Source organism: Calonectris borealis, chromosome 12 (assembly GCF_964195595.1).
Source record: "Calonectris borealis chromosome 12, bCalBor7.hap1.2, whole genome shotgun sequence".
NCBI lineage: Eukaryota > Metazoa > Chordata > Aves > Procellariiformes > Procellariidae > Calonectris > Calonectris borealis.
Window position 1 is genome coordinate 2,307,262 of NC_134323.1, and position 18,884 is coordinate 2,326,145.

At 69.4% G+C, this 18,884-nt stretch overlaps 4 protein-coding genes across 5 annotated transcripts; 2 read left to right on the plus strand and 2 right to left on the minus strand.

Annotated features, from left to right (window-relative positions):
* Positions 1-637: 637 nt before the first annotated feature.
* On the minus strand, positions 638-3,354 carry LOC142087003 (chymotrypsinogen 2-like). The gene is made up of 7 exons (XM_075160705.1): positions 3,285-3,354; positions 3,063-3,166; positions 2,855-2,934; positions 2,664-2,742; positions 1,522-1,702; positions 870-1,003; positions 638-799 (listed from the first exon to the last, which is right to left on the minus strand). Exons 1-7 carry the CDS (start codon positions 3,352-3,354, stop codon positions 638-640), a joined length of 810 nt encoding a protein of 269 aa, XP_075016806.1.
* Positions 3,355-4,376: 1,022 nt separating this feature from the next.
* LOC142087004 (chymotrypsinogen 2-like) lies at positions 4,377-7,400 on the plus strand. Its single transcript, XM_075160706.1, has 7 exons — positions 4,377-4,446; positions 4,565-4,668; positions 4,797-4,876; positions 4,989-5,067; positions 6,028-6,208; positions 7,035-7,168; positions 7,239-7,400. The coding sequence occupies exons 1-7, from the start codon at positions 4,377-4,379 to the stop codon at positions 7,398-7,400; spliced, it is 810 nt and encodes a 269-aa protein (XP_075016807.1).
* A 919-nt stretch (positions 7,401-8,319) lies between these two features.
* On the plus strand, positions 8,320-11,454 carry LOC142087224 (putative D-lactate dehydrogenase, mitochondrial). The gene is made up of 9 exons (XM_075161218.1): positions 8,320-8,382; positions 8,550-8,662; positions 9,047-9,188; positions 9,304-9,445; positions 9,793-10,179; positions 10,231-10,359; positions 10,623-10,750; positions 10,830-10,920; positions 11,010-11,454. Exons 1-9 carry the CDS (start codon positions 8,320-8,322, stop codon positions 11,318-11,320), a joined length of 1,506 nt encoding a protein of 501 aa, XP_075017319.1. The 3' UTR covers positions 11,321-11,454.
* Positions 11,455-11,574: 120 nt separating this feature from the next.
* BCAR1 (BCAR1 scaffold protein, Cas family member) lies at positions 11,575-18,733 on the minus strand. 2 transcript variants are annotated; one of them, XM_075160709.1, is made up of 7 exons: positions 18,639-18,733; positions 16,920-17,612; positions 15,441-15,602; positions 15,112-15,216; positions 13,513-14,661; positions 13,190-13,279; positions 11,575-12,823 (listed from the first exon to the last, which is right to left on the minus strand). In XM_075160709.1, the coding sequence occupies exons 1-7, from the start codon at positions 18,648-18,650 to the stop codon at positions 12,308-12,310; spliced, it is 2,727 nt and encodes a 908-aa protein (XP_075016810.1). In that variant the 5' UTR covers positions 18,651-18,733; the 3' UTR covers positions 11,575-12,307. The 2 variants fall into 2 exon arrangements, with proteins under 2 accessions (XP_075016810.1, XP_075016809.1); XM_075160708.1 differs by lacking the exon at positions 18,639-18,733 and having other exon boundaries at positions 16,920-17,672.
* Between the last annotated feature and the right edge of the window lie 151 nt (positions 18,734-18,884).

Below are 18,884 nucleotides of genomic sequence, written 5' to 3' on the forward strand. Positions count from 1 at the left end.
CTTGACCAGGGGTCCCCAAGCCCACCCAGGCGTCCCCGTGCCTGCTCTCTGTCCCTGCGCTCAGCCATGTGTCCCCACACCTGGCCAGGGTCCCTGACCCCATGGGAGGCCACACGTCCCCGTGCCTCCAGCCATGCCAGCCAGGTGTCCCCATGCCCAGACAGGCGTCCCCCTGCCCCTTAGCCTCATGTCCCGATGCCCGGCCATATGTCCCCACCAGTCAGGTGTCCCCGTGCCTCCAGTCATGCCAGCCAGGTGTCCCCATGCCCAGACAGGTGTCCCCCTGCCCCTTAGCCTCATGTCCCCATGCCCAGCCATATGTCCCCATGTCCCCACCAGTCAGGTGTCCCCGTGCCTCCAGCCATGCCAGCCAGGTGTCCCCATGCCCAGACAGGCGTCCCCCTGCCCCTTAGCCTCATGTCCCCATGCCCGGCCATATGTCCCCACCAGTCAGGTGTCCCCGTGCCTCCAGTCATGCCAGCCAGGTGGCCCCATGCCCGGAGAAGGGTCCCCAAGCCCACCACCTGCACGGCCATGTGTCCCCAAGCCACCCCGCTGCCCCGCGCCCCCCTCCCGCCCGTCCCGGAGCCGCAGCGAGGAGGCAGCGCGGTGGGGGCGGCAGCGTTTATTGCCGGCCTCAGTTGGCCGCCAGGACGGAGTTGATCCAGTTGCGGAGCATGGTGACGCGGGCGTAGACGCCGGGCACGTTGGGGTCGCAGGTGCTGCTGCCCCAGGAGACGATGCCCACCAGGGTCCAGGCGCCGTCCTTCTGGCACACCAGCGGGCCCCCGGAGTCTCCCTGCGGGCAGCGGGTGAGCGCAGGGGCCGGGGGGACGGGCCGGGGGCAGGGGGGCTCGGGGGGCACCTACCATGCAGGAGGAGGCACCGTCGGCGCCGGCGCACACCATCACGTCGGCGATGCGGTACCCCCAGTACTGCTTGCACTGCGCGTTGGTGAGCAGGGGCAGGGCCGCCTGCTGCAGCACCGCCGGTGTCTGCGAGGCTGCGGGCCAGCGGGGCGGCGTCAGCGCCGGGGACAGGGACAAGAATGGGAACGGGGCAGGGATTGGGACGGGATGGGGATGGAGATGAGGATGGGGATGGGCCGGGTGTGGGGATTGGGGATGAGTGTTAGGATGGGGTTTGGGGATGAGGACAGGGCTGGAAGATTGGGATGGGAATTGGAGATGGGGATGAGGGTGGGGATGAGGATGGGGATGAGGAAGGGACTGGGGATGGGATGGGGACTGGGATGAGGGTGGGGACAGGGCTAAGGATGGGAATGGGGGTAGGGGTCGGGATGGGCATGACGATGGGGATGAGCATGGGGATGGGGACGGGGATGAGGATGAGGATGAGGACGGGGATGGGGACCGGGATGAGCATGGGGATGGAGACTGGGATGGGGATGAGGATGGGGATGTGGGCGGGGTTGGGGATGAGTCTGGGGATGAAGAAGGGGATGAGGATGAGTCTGGGGATGAGGACGGGGATGGGGATGGGGACAGGAAGGTGCGGTACCGTTGGGGTCAGTGAGCCCCCAGCCAGTGGTGACGCAGGTCATGCCCCCCGGGAAGTCATCGGTGTCCTGGGGCAGGCAGACGGGGGACACGCGGGCCGACAGCCGCGCCGGGGTGGCCAGTTTGAGCAGGGTGATGTCGTCGCGGATGGTCAGCATGTTGAACTTGGGGTTCTTGAAGACCTGGAGCAGGCGGCAGCGCTCCCAGCGCCCGCACCCCCAGCCAGGGCGCCAGGCACCGGGGACCCCACAGAGATTGACGGGGATCCTGGGGACTAATGGGGATCCCGGGGACTGACGGTGACCCCGGAGAATGGCCCAGGCTGACGGGGTGCCTGGGGTGCAGATCCCAGCCCCTGGGGCACAGGGGAGCAGGAAGGCGGCAGCGACTCATGGGGACCTCAGGGAGCAGACCCCAAGTCCTGGGCTGATGGGGACCCAGGGAGCAGATCCCAAACCGGGGCAGATGGGTGGCAGAGACATCTGAGGGTCCAGGGACAACCCAGTGACACCTTAGGGATCAGGGACACCAACAGGGAGCAGACCACACACCCTGAGCTGATGGGGTCCCGGGGAACAAACCCTTGCCCCTGGGGCACTGGGCACTGGGGACACCCCGGGGACCAGGGACACCAACAGGGACTCGGGGTGACCCCGGGGGGTCAGACCACAAATCCCCAGCTGAGGAGCTCCCAGGAAGCATCTGACAACCCCAGGCACCGATGGGTGCCAGGGAGCAGGGAGCAGACCCCAATGCTCAGGACGATGGGGCCACCAATGAGCCCATGTCCCAGCCTGGGGTTGCTGCTGACCGGGGACCTTGGGGCTGCCCAGGACCCCGCAGGACAGGCCCCAGCCCAGGGGCACTGGGGAGCAGGGACACCTCGAGTCACATCACCCACAGGGACTGATGGGGACCCTGGGGACCTGACCCCCATCCCTTGGGGGGGCTTGAGGAGAGCAGGGACACCCCAGGGGACTCAAGCCCAGGGACACAGGGCACCATGGACACCCCAGGGGTCCTGACCCTCAGAATGAGGCGACCTGGGGACCCAACTCCCAGGACAAGCGGGACCCAGACCCACAGGGCTCCCCGTGTGGGCTGTGGGACCCCGCAGGCACACGGCCCCCACGCCAGCGGTACCTTCTCGATGGTCAGCCTCTGCTCGTCAGAGGAGGGCGATTCCTGGTCGTACGCACCCACCACCACGGTGTCGGTGGTCCTGGGCACGGGCAGGCACTGAGCACCGGGCAATGGCACAGGGATGGGGGGGCCCTGGGGACCCCGTGCCCATGCTTGGCCCCGGGCTGGTGGGCGGCAGAGCCAGTGCCTACCTGACGCCACAGTGGGCAGCGGTGACCACCCAGTTCTCGCTGATCAGCGACCCACCGCAGAAGTGGAAGCCGTCGTAGCGCTGGCAGGGAGAGCTGCCGTCAGCACTGGGCACCGCCGGCACCACCGCCGGCTGCTCTGTGCCCGGCCCCGGCCCCGGCCCCCACCCCGGCACCCAGCACAGCAGCCAGCCCCACTGCGGGCACTCACCTGGAGGGAGACCTGCCACGGCCAGGACCCTGGCACCGCCGGCTCCCCGTTGACGATGCGGTTGTAGCCGCGGATGACGGGCGTGATGGCGGGCACGCCACAGCCTGTGGGGCACAGGCAGCCGTGGGACGGGGGCTCTGGCCACCCCGGCCCCGTGCCCACCCACCGCCACCACCCCCCGAGTCCCTCGCCCGCCCCACCGAGTCCCGCAACCCCACGCACTCTCCAGGGAGAGGGTGGCACGGGCAGAGCCCGCCAGCGCCAGGCAGCTCAGCAGCCACAGCAGAGCCATTGCCACTCGTGGGGACAGACCCTGCCTGGGGCTCGGAGCCTCTTATACCCGCTGCTGGTCACAGCCCCACCGCTGGCCTTGCCGCCACGGCCTTGGGAGATAGCGTGGCACCCAGCACGGTGCCAGGACAGGGCCTGGGAGCGCGGCACCTGGAGCCGATGGCCTTGGCCGGGGCTGCAGAACAGACTGTGGGGTCTAAGAGCTCTGCCTTCAACGCGCTCCTGGGCCTGGTGCACGGGGCGGACTGTCACTGGGTGGTTGAGGTTGGAAAGGACCTTGGAGCTCAGCTGCTCCAACCCCGGCAGCACCACCCAGGGACCATGTCCAGGTGGCTTCTGAGCACCTCCATGGATGGAGACTCCACAGCCACCCTGGGCAACCTGTGCCAGTGCTCGGTCACCCCACTGAAAATGCGTCTCCTGGTAGCCAGAGGAACCCTCCTGCTTGCCAGGTTGTCCCGTCGCCTCTGGTCCTGGCACTGGGCACCAGTGGAAAGAGCCTAGCTCTGTCCCGTCGCACCCCCTCTCTGTTGCCATCAGAGATGCTCCTGTCCCTTCCACATCTCCCTGCACTCTCTCCAGTCTGTGCCTGTGTCTCTGGGACTGGGGAGCCCAGCACTGGACCCAGCACTCCAGGGGTGGCCTCCCCGTCCCCAGCGCTGAGCAGGGGCGCAGGGTCCCTCCCTTCACCTGCCAGCAATGCTCTGCTTCTGCGGCCACGGCTGCCGCGAGGGGCCACGGCTGGTGCCTGGGCAAGCTGGTGCCCTCCAGCACCCGGGGTTTGGTCTGCAGAGCTCTTCCCCACCAGTCCCCAGGCTGGGGCAAGGACTCCCTGCTCATTCCCAGGGCCCCCAGGGGTTGGGTGATGGCCACGGTGCCAGGGCTGGCACTGTGCCGGCGGCGCCGTGCCGTGTGCCACGCTATCTCCCAAGGCCGTGGCGGCAAGGCCAGCGGTGGGGCTGTGACCAGCAGCGGGTATAAGAGGCTCCGAGCCCCAGGCAGGGTCTGTCCCCACGAGTGGCAATGGCTCTGCTGTGGCTGCTGAGCTGCCTGGCGCTGGCGGGCTCTGCCCGTGCCACCCTCTCCCTGGAGAGTGCGTGGGGTTGGGGGACTCGGTGGGGCGGGCGAGGGGCTCGGGGGGTGGTGGCGGTGGGTGGGCACGGGGCCGGGGTGGCCAGAGCCCCCGTCCCACGGCTGCCTGTGCCCCACAGGCTGTGGCGTGCCCGCCATCACGCCCGTCATCCGCGGCTACAACCGCATCGTCAACGGGGAGCCGGCGGTGCCAGGGTCCTGGCCGTGGCAGGTCTCCCTCCAGGTGAGTGCCCGCAGTGGGGCTGGCTGCTGTGCTGGGTGCCAGGGTGGGGGCCGGGGCCGGGGCCGGGCACAGAGCACCCGGCGGTGGTGCCGGCGGTGCCCGGTGCTGACGGCAGCTCTCCCTGCCAGCGCTACGACGGCTTCCACTTCTGCGGTGGGTCGCTGATCAGCGAGAACTGGGTGGTCACCGCTGCCCACTGTGGCGTCAGGTAGGCACCGGCTCTGCCGCCCACCAGCCCGGGGCCAAGCATGGGCATGGGGTCCCCAGGGCCCCCCCATCCCTGTGCCATTGCCCGGTGCTCAGTGCCTGCCCGTGCCCAGGACCACCGACACCGTGGTGGTGGGTGCGTACGACCAGGAATCGCCCTCCTCTGACGAGCAGAGGCTGACCATCGAGAAGGTACCGCTGGCGTGGGGGCTGTGTGCCTGCGGGGTCCCACAGCCCACACGGGGAGCCCTGTGGGTCTGGGTCCCCCTTGTCCTGGGAGTTGGGTCCCCAGGTCACCTCATTCTGAGGGCCAGGATCCCTGGGGTGTCCATGGTGCCCTGTGTCCCTGGGTTTGAGTCCCCTGGGGTGTCCCTGCTCTCCTCAAGCCCCCCCAAGGGATGGGGGTCAGGTCCCCAGGGTCCCCATCAGTCCCTGTGGGTGATGTGACTCGAGGTGTCCCTGCTCCCCAGTGCCCCTGGGCTGGGGCCTGTCCTGCGGGGTCCTGGGCAGCCCCAAGGTCCCCGGCCAGCAGCAACCCCAGGCTGGGACATGGGCTCATTGGTGGCCCCATCGTCCTGAGCATTGGGGTCTGCTCCCTGCTCCCTGGCACCCATCGGTGCCTGGGGTTGTCAGATGCTTCCTGGGAGCTCCTCAGCTGGGGATTTGTGGTCTGACCCCCCAGGGTCACCCCGAGTCCCTGTTGGTGTCCCTGGTCCCCGGGGTGTCCCCAGTGCCCAGTGCCCCAGGGGCAAGGGTTTGTTCCCCGGGACCCCATCAGCTCAGGGTGTGTGGTCTGCCCCCTTTGGTGTCCCTGGTCCCTAAGGTGTCACTGGGTTGTCCCTGGACCCTCAGATGTCTCTGCCACCCATCTGCCCCTGTTTGGGATCTGCTCCCTGGGTCCCCATCAGCCCAGGACTTGGGGTCTGCTCCCTGAGGTCCCTATGAGTCGCTGCCGCCTTCCTGCTCCCCTGTGCCCCAGGGGCTGGGATCTGCACCCCAGGCACCCCGTCAGCCTGGGCCATTCTCCGGGGTCGCCGTCAGTCCCCGGGATCCCCATTAGTCCCCGGGATCCCCGTCAATCTCTGTGGGGTCCCCGGTGCCTGGCGCCCTGGCTGGGGGTGCGGGCGCTGGGAGCGCTGCCGCCTGCTCCAGGTCTTCAAGAACCCCAAGTTCAACATGCTGACCATCCGCGACGACATCACCCTGCTCAAACTGGCCACCCCGGCGCGGCTGTCGGCCCGCGTGTCCCCCGTCTGCCTGCCCCAGGACACCGATGACTTCCCGGGGGGCATGACCTGCGTCACCACTGGCTGGGGGCTCACTGACCCCAACGGTACCGCACCTTCCTGTCCCCATCCCCATCCCCGTCCTCATCCCCAGACTCATCCTCATCCCCGTCTTCATCCCCAGACTCATCCCCAACCCCGCCCACATCCCCATCCTCATCCCCATCCCTGTCTCCATCCCCATGCTCATCCCGGTCCCCATCCCCGTCCTCATCCCCGTCCCCATCCCCATGCTCATCCCCATCGTCATGCCCATCCCGACCCCTACCCCCATTCCCATCCTTAGCCCTGTCCCCACCCTCACCCCAGTCCCCATCCCATCCCCAGTCCCTTCCTCATCCCCATCCTCATCCCCATCCTCATCCCCATCTCCAATTCCCATCCCAATCTTCCAGCCCTGTCCTCATCCCCAAACCCCATCCTAACACTCATCCCCAATCCCCACACCCGGCCCATCCCCATCCTCATCCCCATCCCAGTCTCCATCCCCATGCTCATCCCGGTCCCCATCCCCGTCCTCATCCTCATCCTCATCCCCGTCCCCATCCCCATGCTCATCCCCATCGTCATGCCCATCCCGACCCCTACCCCCATTCCCATCCTTAGCCCTGTCCCCACCCTCATCCCAGTCCCCATCCCATCCCCAGTCCCTTCCTCATCCCCATCCTCATCCCCACCCTCATCCCCATCTCCAATTCCCATCCCAATCTTCCAGCCCTGTCCTCATCCCCAAACCCCATCCTAACACTCATCCCCAATCCCCACACCCGGCCCATCCCCATCCTCATCTCCATCCCCATCCCGTCCCTATCCCTGCCCCGTTCCCATTCTTGTCCCTGTCCCCGGCGCTGACGCCGCCCCGCTGGCCCGCAGCCTCGCAGACACCGGCGGTGCTGCAGCAGGCGGCCCTGCCCCTGCTCACCAACGCGCAGTGCAAGCAGTACTGGGGGTACCGCATCGCCGACGTGATGGTGTGCGCCGGCGCCGACGGTGCCTCCTCCTGCATGGTAGGTGCCCCCCGAGCCCCCCTGCCCCCGGCCCGTCCCCCCGGCCCCTGCGCTCACCCGCTGCCCGCAGGGAGACTCCGGGGGCCCGCTGGTGTGCCAGAAGGACGGCGCCTGGACCCTGGTGGGCATCGTCTCCTGGGGCAGCAGCACCTGCGACCCCAACGTGCCCGGCGTCTACGCCCGCGTCACCATGCTCCGCAACTGGATCAACTCCGTCCTGGCGGCCAACTGAGGCCGGCAATAAACGCTGCCGCCCCCACCGCGCTGCCTCCTCGCTGCGGCTCCGGGACGGGCGGGAGGGGGGCGCGGGGCAGCGGGGTGGCTTGGGGACACATGGCCGTGCAGGTGGTGGGCTTGGGGACCCTTCTCCGGGCATGGGGCCACCTGGCTGGCATGGCTGGAGGCACGGGGACCCCTGACTGGTGGGGACATATGGCCGGGCATGGGGACATGAGGCTAAGGGGCAGGGGGACGCCTGTCTGGGCATGGGGACACCTGGCTGGCATGGCTGGAGGCACGGGGACGTGTGGCCTCTCATGGGGTCAGGGACCCTGGCCAGGTGTGGGGACACATGGCCGAGCACAGGGACAGAGAGCAGGCACGGGGACGCCTGGGTGGGCTTGGGGACCCCTGGTCAAGCAATGCAGGAGGCTTGGGGACATGTGGCCTCCTCTGGGACACTTGAGCAAGACAGGGGCACATGGCCAGGTCAGGGACACCTGAGCAGGCTTGGGGACAGCCGGCTGTACAGCAGGCGTGGGGACACGAGGCCAGCTGTGGGAGCACGTGGACTCCCACGGGGACACCTGGCTGGGGAGTGGGGGACCTGGCCAGGCACAGGGGCACGTGGCCTGGCGTGGGGACACTCGGGTGGGTGTGGGGACACTCGGGTGGCCGTGCGGGGCCATGGTCAGGTGTGGAGACACCTGGTCAGCTGTGGGGCCAGCTGGCCGGGCATGGGGACCCCCAGCATGGGTGCTGGGGGCACAGGGCCCCCCGGCTGGGAGGGGACCCGTGTGCCAGCCCCGCGGCCCCGGAGCCACCTTAACGTGGCGGTGCGGGTGGTGGTGGGAGGGGACAGGCAGGGCCAGGGGGCGGTGGGGGGGCAGCGCCCCGGTCCTGTCCCTGGCCGGGCACTGGCCGTCCCCACCATGGCCCTGCGGCGGGTGCTGGGGCTGGGGGGGGCCCTGGGGCGACGGAGCTGCTGCTCCAAGGTGGGGCTGGACGGGGGCAGGGGGGTCCCATGGGGCACAGAGGGACGGGGGAGGGACTGAGGGCCGGGGGTCCCGGTGTGGCCCCTTGCCCTCGGCTGCGGGTGGGAGTCCCAGGCGCTGAGACCCCCGGCCGGACCCTCACGCCCCTGCCCTCACCCCCCCTGCAGCGCCCACTCCCCCCCAACTTTGTGGAGGCCCTGAGAGCTGTGGTCGGGGCTCCCAACGTCTCCACGGCCATGGCGGTGCGCGAGCAGCACGGCCACGATGAGTCCATGCACACGTGGGTGCCCAGGGCCGGGACCCCTGGGGGGAAGAGTCTGGGGAGGGGAAGGGTCCTGGGCAGGGGAAGGGTCCTGGGGTATGGAAGGGTCTGAGGAGGGGAAGGGTCAAGGGGAAGGAAAGGGCCATGGGGAAGGGAAGGGGCATGGGGAGAGGAAGGGTCTGGGGAGAGGAAGGGTCTGTGTTGGGGAAGGGCCATGGCGAGGGAAAGGGTTCTAGAAGGGGAAGGGTCCTGGGGAGGGGAAGGGTCTGGGCAGGGAAAGAGTCTGCAGAGGGGAAGGGTCATGGGATAAGGGAAGAGGCTGGGGAGGGGAAGGGTCTGGGGAGGGGAAGGGTCTCGGGGAGGGGGAGGTCCGTGGGGCAGCGGTGCCGCCCTGTCCCCCAGCTGTGCCCCCCCGGACGCCGTGGTGTGGCCCCAGGCGGTGGGGCAGGTGCAGGAGCTGGCGGCGCTCTGCTCCCGCTGCCGCGTGCCCATGGTGCCCTTCGGCACCGGCACCGGCCTCGAGGGCGGCGTCAACGCTGTGCAGGTACCGGCCCCCCACCACCACCCCCATGGCACCCCCCTGGCATCCCCTGCCCAACTCCAGCCCGGGGGCTCTCGGTGCCCGGCCATGCCCAGCTGTGCCCGTGCCCCCATGCCAGGGCGGTGTCTGCTTCGACCTGAGCCGCATGGACGCCATCACGGAGCTGAGCCTCGAGGACTTCTCGGTGGCGGTGGAGCCCGGCGTCACCCGCAAGGCCCTCAACAGCCACCTGCGCGGCACCGGGCTCTGGTTCCCCGTCGGTACCGTGGGCACCGGGGAGCAGCTGCGGGGGCCCCGGGGCCAGGGGTGGCAGCACTGGGGGTGCCGGGGACGCCTGTGGGGCTGGGGGTGCTGGGAACACTGGGGGTGCTGCGGTGCCCAAGGGTGTGCCGTGGTCCCAGGGGTGTAGCAGGGGTGCCCGTGGGACTGGGGGTGCCGTGGCCCCAGTGCTGCTGGGGTCCACATGGGGCTGGGTGTGCCGTGGTCCCAGGGGATGCTGAGGTCCCCATGGGGCAGGGGTGCTGGGGTCCCAGGGGTGCTGAGGTCGCCATGGCAGTGCTGCAGTCCCAGAGGTGCTGGAAGTCCTCCTGCAGTGCCGTGGTCGCAGACGTCCTAGGGGTCCCCCCCGGGGTGCAGTGGTCCCAAGGGTGCTGGGGTCCCCTTGGGTGTGCCATGGTCCTAGGGGTGCACCAGGAGTACCCATGGGGGAGTGGGTGCCAGGACAGGTGGGAGCTGGGGGGCCAGGCTGGGCCCTGTGGGGACCGTACGGACGCCCACTCACCAGGGCCACGCAGGAAGCGGGCAGCCGGCTACGACCTGACCTCTCTCTTCGTGGGCTCCGAGGGCACCCTGGGCTTCCTGACGCAGGCCACGCTGCGCCTGCACCCCCTGCCTGAGGCCACCGCCGCCACCATCGCCGCCTTCCCCAGCGTGCGGGCGGCCGTGGCCTGCACCGTCCAGGTGCTGCAGGCCGCCGTGCCCGTGGCCCCCATCGGTGGGTGCTGGGGGCCGGCAGCAGGGATCAGCGCTGCCTTCTCCCACCCAGAGCTCCTGGACGAGGTGATGGTGGGTGCCTGTGGCTGCTTCAGCGGGCCGGGGTTGCCGATGGCGGCCACGCTCCTCCTGGAGCTCCACGGCTCCTGGCACAGCCTGGCTGGGCAGCAGCAGCAGGCGGGTAGGGACGGTGCTGGCACGGGGCTGGGCTGACCAGGATTGGGGGCCGTGGTGGCCCCCAGGGACAAGGGATGGGTGCCCAGGGACAGGGGATGGGGGGAGCAGGGGTGTCCTGGGATGACGGCTGAGCGCCCAGGTCCAGGGACAGGGGGAGCAGGGCTGGGTGCCCAGATGGGGACTGGGGGTCCTGGGGCGAGGGCCGGGTGCCCAGGGCTGCTGCGAGTCCCGGCCCGGCCCCGTCCCAAGGCTCCCGGCCGCCGGCAGAGGAGATCGTGCGGCTGAACGGGGGCTCCGGCCTGGCCTGGGCGGAGGAGCCGGAGGAGCGCGGGCGGCTCTGGGCCATGCGCCACAGCGCCTGGTACGCTGCCCTGGCCCTGCGGCCCGGCTGCCAGGTGAGGGACGGGCACGGGGACGATGGCGGCAGCGCCCCATGGGGCTGCGGGCGCCACGGCTCTGCCCTGCCCGGCCCAGGGCTACTCCACGGACGTCTGCGTGCCCATCTCCCGCCTGCCCGACGTGGTGGTGGAGACCAAGCGGGACCTGCAGGACTCCGGCCTCACCGGTCAGCGGGGCCACGGCCCCCGGGGCGGGGGGGTCGGTTGGGGGCTGACGTCCTCCCCGTTGTGCCCTGCCTGACCCACGGCCCCGCAGGCCCCATGGTGGGACACGTGGGTGACGGCAACTTCCACTGCCTCCTCATCTTCGACCCCCAGGACCCCGCCGAGGCCCAGCGTGTCCACACCTTCACCCAGCGCCTGGGCAGGTGGGGTCAGGGACCCCCTGGGGGATGGGGACAGGGGGACAGATGGGGGGACAGCCCCGTGCCATCCCCTGACGGCGTGGGGCTGGGCAAGCGGGCGCTGCTGCTGGAGGAGCTGGGCCAGGAGGGGCTGGACACCCTGCGCCGCATCAAGGCCGCGCTGGACCCCCACAACCTCATGAACCCCGGCAAGGTGCTCTGAGGGGACCCCGGCACCGAGGCAGGAGGGGGACGGCGGCCCTCCGCAGTCAGGGCCGGCGTGGCCCCACTGCCCTGTGCTGCCACCCTCCCTGTTCCCCCAAAACCCACCATGCCCACGCTTGTGGGTCAGGGAACCCCAACAAACCCCTTTGCACCCACACCTTCCATGCGCCGTGATGTCTTTTGGGGGGACAGGACACCCCCGTCCCTCCCCAGGGGGTCCCTGCCCACAGCAGGCACACGCAGACACCCAGGAGCTGGGGGGGTTTCTAGGCAAATCTTTATGCTGCTGGGGGGCAGGGGGCTGAGTTTCGGGGGGCTGCGACTCCGTAGCTCCGGGAACCAGCGGAAGCTTCCCCTGTGTTCAAAAGGCACCAATTTCGGTTTGCGTTTCGGTTACAGCTGGTACGGTAGCAAAACCCGAGACGTGAGAACGCACAGGGCTTCCTGCCCCCAGCCCCCCATCGCCCCTTTCCCCCCCTGGGGACCCCTTATCCACAGCCCCCCGCTCACAGGGGGCCAGCACATCCCATCCCTTCCATGCTGCTCCCCAACACGGGTTGTCCTACCACGAGGAGCAGCCTCCACACCATTAAAATCCACTGGAGACCCGAGAGGGGGGGCAGCCACAGCATCACCCCAAATTGCCAGGGATCCTGCCTCCCAGCCAGGAACACCCGCCCATTTTGTACGGAGAGAGGACAGGGGGGAGGGAGCGGGCACGAATCCACCTCCCAGCCTTTGCTTCGTCACGGGCCCAGCTCCAAAACCAATCCTGGCCTCTGGCCGGAGGGAGGAAGAGGAGGAAGGGGGATGATGGCCGCCGCCCCTCACCCCTCTACCAGCAGAGCCCCAGGCCCCCGGTGAGCGTGGGAGTCTCTATGTACATGTCCGCTCACACCGGGCAGAGGGCTCTCGTGGAGGGGGGGGGGATGCGTGTCTGGGGACAGGCTGGGGGCCATGGGGAGGGGACAGCAGCCCGGGGCCATCACATGGCCGCCAGCTGGCCCAGCACCATCCTGAACTGCTGCGTGCTGTTGGTGAGGTCCTTGACACGCTCCACCATGTCCTTAGAGGCGGCGGGAGAAGGGTAGTGGAGGGCGGCCGCCTTGGTGGTGACCACGATCTCTTTGAGCATCTCGCAGAGGAGGTTGCTGTAGTGCATCACCTTGTGCTGGACGTCCTGGGCCTTGGCCTGGCGGGACAGCGTGTCCCCGATGAAGACGAGCTTGTGGGCGCTGAGGATGACGAACTTGCTGTGGGCCACGAAGATCTTGGGGGGTTGGTTGGTGCTGACGGCGGTGAAGAAGGCGTCGACAGCGTTGGTGAGCGTGGTGAGGTTGGCTTCGCACTGCTCCAGGTAGAAGAGGAGGAGCTGGCGGTCGGCAGGACACAGGGCCCCGCCGCCCCGCGCCGGGCCGTAGTGCTGGGGGGGGCTCCAGTTGGACAGGTCGTTGTCGATGGGGCGCGTCACCTCCTGCTCCAGCCGCTCAAACTGCTTCAGCTGCGGGAGGGACGGGCGTGAGGCCGGACGGCCATCGAGCCAGCGTCCTCTCCCCTTCCTGGAGCCACCAGCACGGGTGGCCGTGGCCACCGGCCCCAGGTGATGGCTGTGCCCCAGGGAAAACAGCAAGGGACGGTGCCAGCCCCAGGACAGCTGTGCCAGGCTCCTCTCCAGGAGCAAGGCGCTGATGCCCCTCTCCGCTGGCACAGCGCTGGCACGGGAGGTGAGCCGGAACCCACCGCGGGGTCAGCCACGCAAGAGGGGGCCGTGGTCCAGACCGGCTGCAGGGGGTACAAGGGGGCAGGAGCCAAAACCCTGCTGCCCACCCCAAGAGCAGCGCCCACCCACCCACCCTGGCTCCCTTACCTGCTGGTGCTCCAGCTGGTCCTTGCTTTGCCGGATGATGTTGCCTTTCTCCAGCAGCTCCTTCTGGGTCTTCTCAAACTCCTCCTTGCCCTGCAGGGAAGGAAGGGGTGTGACATGGGGGTCAGCAACACCAGCCTTGCTGGGAGCGAGCCCCCGCCTGCCCCGAGACCCCCCTGGTCCCCACAGTCCTCAAGCCGGAGGGTAAAAGCAAGATGTGGGTGGCAGAAGCACCACCGCAGTCAGAACTGCCCGATGCCCCCGTGCCGGGGAGCCACTGGCATAAAACCCACCCGTGGGGAGCAGCGCCCCTTGCCCACGCCCACCTGGAGATGGACGTAGTCGTAATCCTCCATCCAGCCGCTCTCGCTGTTCTCGTAGGGCCCGTCGGGCGACTCCTGGGCCAGCAGCTTGGGCGGGGAGGGCAGGGGCCGCGACTGGATGCTGCTGGCCTTGTCGGAGGGGTGAGGGGGCCCGTGGCCGCCGCTCTCCGCCGCCGCCTTTGTCCGTTTGAAGAGAAGGGAGGCGTTGCCGTGCAGGAAGGAGGCCAACTGCTTGGTGTCATCGGGGACGCCGCGCGAGTGCATGACGAAGTGCTCCAAGTCATCCGTGCCCGGCTTGCCGCCGGCCAGGGCGCTCGGGGCCCAGTGGCAAGCGTCCAGCGCTTGGCCATGCCGTGCCAGGGCCTGATAGACCTCCTCCATCTTCTGCAGCTGCTTGCTGAGCTTGGCGTAGAGGGAGCGGTCGGAGGCCTGGGCGGCATTGCCCACCGCCCCCCGGGCAAACTCCAGCAGGTCCCGGAGGGCAGTCCGGACGCCCTCGGCTGCCCCGCGGATGCTGGCGGCATTGGCCTCCATGTGCTCGGGGCTGCGCCAGTTGGCGCCGATGAAGGACATGAGGTAGGAGACGGCACCGCCGACGCCGTGCTGGAGCTTGGCCAGCGTCTCCATGGCGGAGTCCAAGTCCAAGGAGAACTCCTTGCCGGCTCCCTTGGCCGGCTCTTTCACAGGCACCACATCCAGCGAGGACGTGGAGATGTTGCTGCGAGTGCTGCCCGTGCTGGAGGCCGAGAGGCGTTTGGCGTCGGCACCCTTGGCCTCGCGGTCCACTTGCGGCGGGACATCATAGATGTACTCGCCCTCTATGTCCAGGGAGCCCTTGCCCGGGGCGTGCAGGTCCCGGGGCACGTCGTACACCTCCTGGGAGGGAAAGGCCGACCCCCCCAGCTTCTTGAGGCTGGGGGGCACGTCGTAGATCTCATGGGAGAGCTGCGGCTCGGGGGCACCTTTCCCGGCCGCCGGCGGCACGTCATAGACATCCTCCGGCAAGTAGGGCTCCTGCTGGGCCAGGATGAGGGGGTGGCGGGAGGGGTCGAAGGCTTTCTGCTTGGCGAAGGCGGGGGGCACGTCGTAGGTCTCCTCCCGCGCCGGGCCATCCGGCACATCCTTGCTCACCGAGGGGGGAACGTCGTACACCTGCAAGGGCAACAGCAGGCACCGTCAGCGTCGCCGGGAGAGCCAGCCCGGGTCACGCGTGGATGCACAGGCGGGCTGTGCCGTGCTGCAGTGCACGTAAACGCCAGCCCCGGGTGCATGAGATGGTGCTGAGTACGCACCAGGACAGAGCCATGGACCCCACGGGCACCCCTGGCACAGCCCTGCTGCAGCACCCCCAGCCTCCCGCACCCCCTTTGGGGTGGGAATCACAAAATCCTAGAGCAGCCCAGGTTGGAAGGGACCTCGAAAGATCATCTGGTCCAAGCTCATCCCCCAGATGAGATCACCTAGCACCCTGCCCCCTCGCATCCTGAGAGCCTCCAGTGCCAGGGACGGTCTCTGGGGAGGTTGTTCCAGTGAATGATTGTTCCCACTGTAAAATGGGTCTTTTTTACATGGAGAAGCTGGGAACTTCCCAGCAACCCTTACAGTTTGGTGCAGGTTCTTCTCCACGCTGGGGGGCACATCGTAGATCTCCTGTCCTGGGTCCTGCCCGTTGGGACCCTTCACTGCCATGGGGGGAGTGTCGTAGACCTGGAGGGGGGGACACAAGATGGTGTGTCAGGGATAGCGCGGGCGCCCACCTCCTCCCAGGGACTGGCTGGGAAGGATGAAGGCACCAGAAGAAGGCTCAAGGCCCACCACGTGCCCAGCTTTGGGTGCTATTTGCCCAGATTTGGATCCCAGGCTGTGCCAGAGAATCTCCTGCACCAGGTGATGGAGCCAGTGACCCCCCCCAGTCCCCTGACCAGTCTCACCTCCTGGCTGAACTGGCTCGGGACCCCTCCTCGGACAGGTGGCACATCATAGATCTCCTGGGAGCCCGCGGAGAGGAGGTGGCGAGGGAAATCGTACTCATCTTGCTCGCCCTTGGGGGAGTCGTAGACGTACACTTGCCCCACGCGGGTGGGCACCAGCACCTGGCAAGAGGGAAAGGGCAGAGGTGGGCACTGCCGAGCATCCCCAGCCTGCCCCCCACCCTGCATCAGCCCCCCCAAAACCCAGCGATAGGGCTGGAGAGAGGATGGGTGCTGAATCCCGTACCAGACCGTCCGGCACCGGGCAAACCGGTGCCCACGGGAGGGCGCTCCCTGGCCAGGCGTGCACGCTTCTCGCGGCGACGCCGGGGATGGGGGATGATATCACCGGTTATTTATAGCGGCGAGCCTCGGCGAGAGACAAAGCCCAGCCGGCACAGCCGCGGCGTGCAGAAGGGAACGGCCGATTCGGGCACCGAGCCGTGGGCAGGGATCTGCCAACGCCCTGTGGGCGTTGGCAGATCCCTGCCCACAGTTCGGTGCCCACCTTGCCATACCATGGGGACACGAGAGCGGTAAACAACCAAACCCAGAGGGTCGTGGCACCCTGCCCAGCCGGTGCGGGGAGGGGGGGGACAAGAAAGGCTGAGCAACTGGCAGAGGTGCTGGGCTGGTCCTCCCTTTTAGGATGCTCCCTGTGCCCTGGCTGTGATTTGGCAGCTCCCCTCCCCTCACCAGCTGCTTCCCAGGGGCATGAGTCAGGGTAACCTTCCCGGAAAACGCGATGCCGAAAGCGCCTCGCTCTTCTTCCCCGGGATGACGTGCCAGTGAAGCGGCAGAGCCAGGAAGAGCCCGGTGTCCGGGATGTAGCCATTAGGCTGCCCCGGACAGGGCCACCACACTGAGATCCCCATGTTGGGGACAAATTGGTGGCTCACCCTTGCTTTACTGGCAAACCCAACTGGCAAGTGCTGGCAGGCTCCCTGGCATGGCCGGGACACGCTGGCACCGGCTGCCTGCCCCTGCTCGCGCTCCCAGGAGGGAAGAAACATCTCAGCACTGCGCCAGGTACCACAGCTACCTCCGTAGCTGCAGGGTCCGGCCAAGGGGCATCTCTAAGCGCCTCTTGGGTTACCAGCACCATGTACCCACCCCAGGCACGGCTGCTGTGCCCCCGGTGACACCGGCAGAGCCCACACGAGAGACCAAGAGGACCTGAGGGCTAAACGCTGCGCCAGCCCCGAGCTGGGTAGCCCACACCAACCGGGGCACCTCAGCCACCGCAGGGACCCCCCTGGCATGCCTGCTCCTGCCAGCGGCGTGGGGAAGGATGTTCACGCACCCCCCGCGATGGGCGCAAGGATTTCCCGCTCCAGGAGACAGAGGCCGGCAGAGAAGCCCAAGCCTCACAGCCCTGGTACCGTGGACCACAGAGCACCCCGCAACCGCGCCACCACCCTCCCAGGACCCCCATCCTACCTTTCCCTGGGGCTTGTGCCCTTCCCAGCTCCTCATGTCCAACGACGGGGGCACCTGGTAGATGTCTTGAGCCTGACCGGCCGAGGGAGGAACCTGGTAGACGTCCTGGGGGGGGCTGGCAGAGCCCCCGGGGTACGCCTCCGCCGCTTGGCCCAGGGAGGGGGGCACCTGGTAGATCTCCTGGCCGGGGCTGGGGAAGGCGTGGGGAGGCGTCTGCTTTGGGTAGGCGGGCGGCTGCTTAGCCGGGGCAGGCGGAAACTGTCCGGTGGGCGCCGAGCCCGGGTAGAGACCCTGCTGTCCCTTGCTGGGGACCGGCATCAGGTAGACATTGTCCCCTTGGGGGGCATAAGCAGGGTGCATGGGTGTGTACTGCGAGGCGGGTGACAGTGGGGTGTAACCCCCTTGGTGGTGGTAAGGCAGAGCCGGCTGGGGCACCGGAGGCTGCGGCGGCGCCTGCCCCTGCGCCGGACCGGGCGCTTGCTGCTGCTGCTGCTGCTTCTTGTCGTACATCCCCACCAGGATCTTGAGGCGGTTCCCTGGGACGATGCCCTGACGGCCGTGGAGCGAGCAGAGCCACCAGCCATCCAGCCCCTGCGTGTTGCGTTCCAGCACCGTCATGATGTCGCCCTTGCGGAAGGAGAGCTCGTCCGGGGACTCGGCCACGTTGTCGTACAGCGCCTTGGCCAGCACGTTCTGCAAGAGAGCCCCGCGCCGGGGCGGTGAGCCGGGCCCCGCCGGCCGGTGGGGAGTCATCCCGGCAGGTGACGGTGCCCAGCGCCGGGACGCGGCCCCGCGGGCCGGGGGCTTTGCTGAGCGGGGCCCACCGGCTGGATCTCCCCGCTCCAGCCGCCTTTTCCTTCCCTGCTGGAGTTCAACCCATCCTTCCCGGAGGTGGTGCTAGGAAGGGGCCGGGCCCTTCCGCCTCCCCGGTTTCGGGGGGACCTCCTCTGCCTTTCCCTCCCCTTCCCGCCGCCGCCGGGGAGGAAGTGCCAGGGCGGTGAGTCAGCCGTAGCCGTAGCCATCCCCACGCCGGCCGCCGCTGGGCCCAGGCCCCTTCCGGCCCACGGTGCCGGCCGTCCCCATGGCGGACGTGGGTTGTGCCACGACGTCTTGCCCGGGCCACGGCACGGAGGCACCTGCCGGAGCTCCCGGGCCTCCGCCGGGACTCACCGGTGCCATGGCGGCGGTGGGACAGGCCGCAGCCTGCCGTGGGCTCTCGCCACCGCCCGGGATGGCGGGACCGGACCCGCCGGCTCTCCCGCCTCCCCACAGCGGCCGGGCAGGGAGGCTTCGGCTGCCTGCTGCTGCCGGGGCTCCCCGCCTGCTGCCGCCGCCCACCCCGCCTGCCAGGGAGACCGCGGCCCGGGGAGGCCTGTGGCCCCGGTGGGGTCTCCCCGGGGGTCCCGGAGCGCCGCGGCCTGCCGGGCAGGCGGGTCGCGGGTGCCAGGCCTCGCCGCCCCCGGCACGGCGGGGCTGGGCCAAGGTCACGCGAGGGGGCTCGGCCGCCCCCGGGGGGGGCCCTGCCCGGGCTCGGGGGGCCGGCTGCGGCCCTCCTCCTCCTCCTCCTCCGCGGGGCAAAGCCCCCCCGTGAGCCGTTACCCCGGGGCCCCGCGTCCTGCCTGGGGGGGGGTGGCCACGCGTGTCCCCGGTCCCCACGCGCGTCCCCGGGCCCCGCGGGGCCGTTCCCCCCCACCCCCTCCCCGGCGGGGCCCCGCTCACCAGGTAGTTCATCTTCCCGCGGGGTGCTCCGGCCCTAGCGCCGGTCGGCCGGGGGCCGGGGCCGGGCGGGGGGCGGCGGGGCGGGCGGGCGGCGCGGTGTCGGCGGCGGCGGCGCCGTAGGGATCATTATAGCGCGGTGCCCGCCCGGGCCCGGCGGCCCCGCCCGCCCCCATTGGCTGCGCCCGCCCGGCGGGGGGCGGGGCTGTGCTGGGGCGGGGCCGGGGCGGGGCGGGGCGGGGGTGGGCG